The 6,827-nt window shown below is 36.8% G+C and overlaps 1 protein-coding gene across 1 annotated transcript; it reads left to right on the top strand.

Moving 5' to 3' along the window:
• On the top strand, positions 1,982 to 2,941 carry LOC109834870 (protein FAR1-RELATED SEQUENCE 5-like). Its single transcript, XM_020402887.1, has one exon. The coding sequence runs from the start codon at positions 1,982 to 1,984 to the stop codon at positions 2,939 to 2,941; it is 960 nt and encodes a 319-aa protein (XP_020258476.1).

Raw genomic sequence — 6,827 nt, 5'->3', positions numbered from 1 at the left:
GAGAATTTTCACCCTTTGACAAGCATCATTTGGTGATTCCTAGAGATCTAAGCTCAGACTTGATCTTTGGAAGAGTGAACATCTTACATCGATAAGATATTCGCTTTCAAATCTTTACTTCGATAGACGAAGGAAAGATCCCCAAACACCCTCACGATCTGTGAATCGGTGGTCAACGAGCCAAAGCACTCCCGGACGAAGGAAAGATCCCCAAACACCCTCACGATCTGTGAATCGGTGGTCAACGAGCCAAAGCACTCCCGACACAGGTAAAGTCCCACAAAGCAGGAGTTGATAAACAATTTCTGTGTTATTTTCTCGAGAGTTGTATTTTCGTTTATTTTCATTATAATTTCCTGTAAACACGTCAAAGTTTTAATGGAATCGACAATGGAGTCAACTTTCGCTGAAAACAATACCCTTCAAAAGAATCAAACAATTTTCATTTCAAATGGAATTCAGAACGTCCATGAATCACCTCAATTAACACTAACATAAGTTATATTTATCAAAGAAGCACCGACTGAATCCACCTAAAGAATATATTGAACAACTTTGTTCCAATCAAAGAAACATTCTTCATGGAAGATAAAAAAATAAAATGTCATGACTCTGTGTAAGCAAAAAATTATAAAATCACTCTTTTTTCTTATATAATATCACGACCCTGTGTATGACTTTATTTAGGGGTATGACTACTAATGAATGATCAATTCTTAAAGACACGATCGAAGAACTTTGTTTTCTTTTTTATAACTCACAAATAGTAGATCACGTGGCCACAGTCTGGGTTGAAGGAAACAATGACAATATTTTATTTGAGAGATAAATTATTAAGTTGATGATCAATCCCACAAAGAACTTTGTTTTCTTTTATTCTATTTTTATCAATTTAAATAATCATGATATTCAACCACGTACATTACACATGCATCTCATCTAAAAAGCTCAGATCCCCAATTCCTCTTCCTCCCCCAAGCTCAGATCCTCAAGTCCTCTTCCTCCCCCAAGCTCAGATCCTCAAGTCCACTAAAAGAGCCCCAAATCTCCCCCCAAATCCCACCATTTCGTCGATCTCTCTCAGGTCGATCTCTCTCAGATCCCCGACATTCGAAGACTAAAAGAGCCGCCACGATTCCTCTCCGCTCCCTCTCCGTCGCGGGTGACCCCAGACCTAGCAGCGCACCGCCACCTCTCCGCTCCCTCTCCGCTCCCTCTCCGTCGCGATCGAGCAGCGCTCTTCCCTCGCGATCCAGTCCAGCTCCACGAGATCCACGAATCTCTCCTCCACGAGCTCCTCCCCCGCCAATGTAGGTCATTTCCTATTTTCTCTCCAATTTTCCGTTCATCAGTACATCGCCCATTAATTTTCCATTCATCAAGAGCAGATTGGGCCTTTACGTCTCTAGTTTAGATAAGGATTTCGGGTCAAGGCGAGGGTTCCGTAATCGAGCCCCAGTTTATAGCAAAAATGGGTTTTGCGTAGAACCTTGGAGCTAATTAATGACCGTTAATTTTCAGTTCATGCATGAGAAGTTTCTAGACTTTCAATGGATCCAAACTAAATTTAGGCTGCCGTTTGGTTTTGGTAGGGTTTGGTTGTGTCTATTAAGGAGTTTGATTAATTGGTTTAAGTTTCTAGACTTATGAATTCTCTTTAATTATTTTCGTAAGAGAAGAGAAGAGGGGAAGAAAGAACAACATGGCCGGAGTAGGAAGTGCTAGGATTTATAACTTTAAGAGAGAAACTTTTATAAGAAGTTGTATTTGTATAAATTAATAAGCCAGCAAAAAGTTTGCAATACACTATATAGAAAAATTACATGAGTCAATCATGATAACAGTTAAAAATTACATGAGTCAATCATGATAACAGTTCGTTTGCATGCATTATAGCCATAAAACTAAATAATTTTGTGTAAATTCATGTATTTTTCTTGATGAATCCATGCATCTCTTTTACAGCAAAAAAGTGTTCGAAATGGGAGAATCAAGTGCTAGTGGAATTGAAATTTCTGCCAGTACAGAAAATGCTCCTAAGCCACTACTCGGAATGAAATTTAATACTTATGAAGAAGCTTATAACTATTATAACCATTATGCATTGTTGATGGGTTTTGGAATACGGAAGAGCATAGACAGAAAGTTTGTTTGTGATAAGGAGGGCTATAGATCTAATAGAGATAAGATGGAGATGCCTTTTCGGCGAGAGACCCGAGTAGGATGTAAGGCAATAATGAGAGTTAAAGTGTTGGAGGACAAATCGTGGGAGGTCACGGGGTTTGTTGAAGAACATACAAATCATGTGTTGAGTAGTCCAGACAAAGCAAAGTTGCACAGATCACACCAACAATTCCATAAACTTCAAAGTTGTAAAAAACTTATTGAGAGTTTGCAAGAAGAAGGTATGCCTCCATCCACTATTTCTCGCGTCATTAACGCAACCACTGGAAGAGAAGGCGAATTAGTGACACCACAACAGTGTATTGATCACATCAGATACCAAAGAGTCAACAATATTGGCCATGAATGCATATCTATCATAAAACATTTTCAGAGTATGACAGCAAATGATCCAGAATTCTATTTTGCAATAGAAGTGGAAAGTAGTGGACAAATGAGGAGTGTTTTCTGGGCTGACGGAAGATCAAGAGCGTCTTATTTGCAATTTAGTGATGTTGTTGTGTTTGATGTGACATACAAAACTAATAAGTTCAGTCTTCCATTTGCTCCATTTACTAGTGTGAATCATCATAGGCAGTCCACTTTACTTGGTTGTGCATTATTAGCTGATGAACAAGAAGATACATTTGTGTGGTTATTTGAAGAATGGCTTAAATGCATGCATGGGGTTGAACCAGGTGCTATTATAACAGATCAGGATAGAGCCATGTGCAATGCTATTCACTCTGTGTTTCCAATGACAAGACATCGTTATTGATTTTGGCACATGCAAAAGCATATTACTGATCATTTGCCTACTTTGGTTTCTCATTACGGTGAACAGTTTCAAATGTATTGGGGCTTATAGTGTAATAGTTCTTCAATAGAACAGTGTGAAGGATATTGGCTAGAGATGAAGGAGAAGTTTGATATAAATGAAGAAGAGGATGGATGGTTGCAAACTGTTTACAAATATCGAGAACATTGGGTGTCATGTTATTTGAAAGATACTTTTTTTGCTGGAATAAGATCGAGCCAAAGAAGTGAAAGTATAAATATATTTTTTGATGGGTATGTTAACTCACAGACTCAATTACACGAGTTTGTTCTATAATATGAAAAAGCATTAACTCATCGTCGCTTAAGTGAAGCCCATGAAGATTTTAAGAGTCTTAACACAAAACCTATCATGCTCCTTGGACATCCGATTGAGGTACAAGCTGGAGAAATGTATACCCGCACAATGTTTGATGTGTTCCAAACTAGGATTTACAACAGAGTTTTGTGAAGAATTGAGAAAAGATGGGGACATTGTTGAATACAAGATTTGTAAGTTTGCAGATAGATCAAAAGGGGAGCTGGTTACTTATGACCAATCCAGTAAGATACAATTTATTTGTACTTGTGCTTTGTTTGAAACTAATGGTGTTGTATGTAGACATATATTGTCGCTAATGATGGCTAGCCAAATTTCTTCATTACCCGACCATTACATCCTACACCGTTGGACTATACATGCTAGACATCGTAACATTGGGGTTGGCAATATTGTATTTGGAAGAAACATCACAAGCTGTGAAGAGAAGATTAATTTGTTGAAATCTTGGGCTTTAAGAGCAAAATTCAATAATGCGCTCGAGCTTGCATTTGATTCAGAAGAGAGGATGCAGAAATTAGACAATGTGTTAACAAAATTCATAGAAGCATTTGAAGAAGAAGTTAGAGAAACAGAAGATATTCCTCAGATTTGCGCACCCATTTCACATACAATTGAGCACATTCCTCAGATTACAGTTCGTGATCCTAAAAAATCTGCAAGGACTAAAGGTCGTCCACGCAATGCTACTAGAATTCAGTCAGGTTTAGAACAAGCACAACAAAATAAAGAGAGGAAGAAGCGTATATGTAGCAGATGTGGTGAACTCGGGCATTATAGAACTAGCTGTAAAGTCAACTTGCCAAGGTACAATTACTTTATTTTTCATATGTAGCTTTTTTGTGAATTTCTTATATGTTTATCTTTTTTCAAGTTTGAATTTGTCTTATATCATGCACAATATCTGATGATGTGGTTGATCTAATGATGTAATGATGAGTCCACAAATATCTATGAGATCTATGCCATCTCCAGCTATTCTGCCCTGTGCTGTATTTATTTCATCGTTCCAAAGTGCATCTAACTGCTATATATAAATAAGTAGTTTATAGATTGTGATAATTAGCTTATGTTTCATCTACATTTCCTTTTTGTACATTTTACAGGTGAAATTCGGGGTGCTTTCCAATGATGAGATTACTCTTATGCCCCCCCCCAAGTTTCTGCATGACGAAGATGATTGTTTCTTGCAATATTTCACTTGTTGTGTGTTGTTTTCAAGAAGATTCTTGAAGAAGTATTTCCGGTGTAAATGTTGTAGTAGTTGTTGAACAATATTCGAGCTCCTTGTGGTTTGTAATTTGTATGCTACTCTTATGAAGCTTATGTATCTATGAAGCTTATTTATGTTTTCTGATGCTTGAACAATAGTTGAACAATAGTTGCTGATTTATGTTTTCTTGAATAATAGTTGTTGATTTATGCTTGAACAATAGTTGAACAATACTTGAACAATATTCAAGCTCCTTGTTAAACAATAGTTGCTGATTTATGTTTTCTGATGCTTGAAATGAACGAAATAACTTGAATAAGAAAATGTCAAATTCAACTGATTGTATGAATGATGACGTTTATTCACATTAACCGTGTCCAAAGAGAGCGTTTGGTTCGGTGTTAATGCAGGGATTGCGAATGCATTTTGCATTGTTGCATAAATCCCGCCATTTTGCATCCTAGTGCCACTACTTGTTTCGTCGCAACAATTGAACACAGTAGCAGAAAGACTCACGGTTGCACCCAACAAGTTGCACTGATTAGCTCATAAACAGGGTGGATAAGTGTCAGTTTGTAATAAAGCTTACCCAGATCAACATTTTGTTTCATCAGTACTCAATATAATTCCCATCCATGTAATAAATGACTGATACATGCCTGATCAACATTTTGTTTCATCGGTACTCAATGATTAAACCTCTGAACCAACCATCCAAATACATCCGAGCACTGAAACCAGAACATGGACATCCACAATACATCCAGAGTCAGCATGAGTAGAAAAGAGGACTAGTGAAAATGAAATTCAGTGTTTAGAACAAAGAACCAAAGTTGCCTGAGTAGATGCAATTCTTCAAAATGCTTAAGAGTTGAAGGCCACTTAGGCATGATATAACTAAACACCATATAAACTCAACAAACCAACATCCAATTAAGTACAAAATCATGATACAAACTGACCACAACCCATTTCAAAATAGACAAACCAACAAACCAACAAAATCATGCACAATCTGACCACAACCCATCAAATTAAGTACATTGAAGAATCATGCACGCATCACATCACATGTTTCCCCTAATAGAGAAACCAACAAATACTGCAACGATAAATACTAGAAATATTAAAATTGTAAACACTGAACCTAATACAAAAACATATATGGAGGAAATAGCAGTTTCCCCATGTTTTCCCTTGTCCTCGAGAAGGTTATGCCCATCTGGAAACATTTGTTCTTGAACACAAACATGTGGTTGCACATGCCTTGAGCTGGATACTGAATCACGTTTGCTTAAGTGCTTCTCCCATTCACTCAAAGCCTCTTCATACGTTGCATATCCTTTGTACCAAGCATTTGAGAATCTATCAACTTGAGATTTGCATTCCTCCCAATTATAAAAAATGTCACAACGTCGACCTCTCTTTACAACATAAAAACTCTTTCTTGCCATTTTATCACCTGCAATAAAAGACAAGTGAATATTGATATATAGATGTGGCTATTGCCTCTCCAATGCTTGTCTGGAAAATAAAACTGAAGTGATCGAATATGTATAAGCCAGGTTAGAGATTCTGCCAACCTTGTTCCAAGCTTTTAAACCCAAAATCCACATTAATTAAAGCAGTCAATGACCACGTACAGTAAGAACAATGCACATTTAACAACCATAGAAGACATATCAAAGACTCCTAATTATCCTTCTTTATTTAGAAGCCTTTTAAGACATCACAACCAAAATACTGAAATAAAGGCACCAAAACGCAACTCCTACTACTAGATATTCAAGATAGAATATCATAACTTGCAAGATGTAAGGCCACTTGTAACTAAAATTTATCATACTACATGCTGCATAAATCCATACCGAATTCAGTTTACTTCCAGTTCACATCCTACTATTGCACACAAGTTACCCACGCAGGCACAAAATATTGCGCACGCAACACTAAGTATCAAAAAAACCAAAACAGAACATGAACATTTAAAGCCCACAAGGTAGAAGCATTCTGTAGGGTTTTTATCTGCATCTCAAATAAAAAACTGACCACAATTGAGAGTTCAAAACAGCAACGATAGCAACCAGCATAAGAATAACAAAGGGAACAACCTAGAGCGCACAATGTTCTCTTCTCTATTCAATATTTAAGTTGAATCGTTAATCAAATTAAATTAAATCAAAGCATCTCTCTTTTTTCAAGTTTTAACATCTATTAATTAGTTCCATTATCTCTTTTTTCAAGTTTCTGATATAAACTCAATGACCAGCTACAAACCTTTTTAATTATAGTCAA

Source organism: Asparagus officinalis, chromosome 3 (genome assembly GCF_001876935.1).
Source record: "Asparagus officinalis chromosome 3, Aspof.V1, whole genome shotgun sequence".
Classification (NCBI taxonomy): Eukaryota; Viridiplantae; Streptophyta; class Magnoliopsida; order Asparagales; family Asparagaceae; genus Asparagus; species Asparagus officinalis.
The sequence above is the reverse complement of the archived record's forward strand: the minus strand, read 5'-3'. Positions and strand labels throughout refer to the sequence as shown.

Coding starts and splice junctions, on each gene's coding strand:
- LOC109834870 (XM_020402887.1), top strand. CDS start 1,982: ATGGGAGAATCAAGTGCTAGTGGAATTGAAATTTCTGCCAGTACAGAA.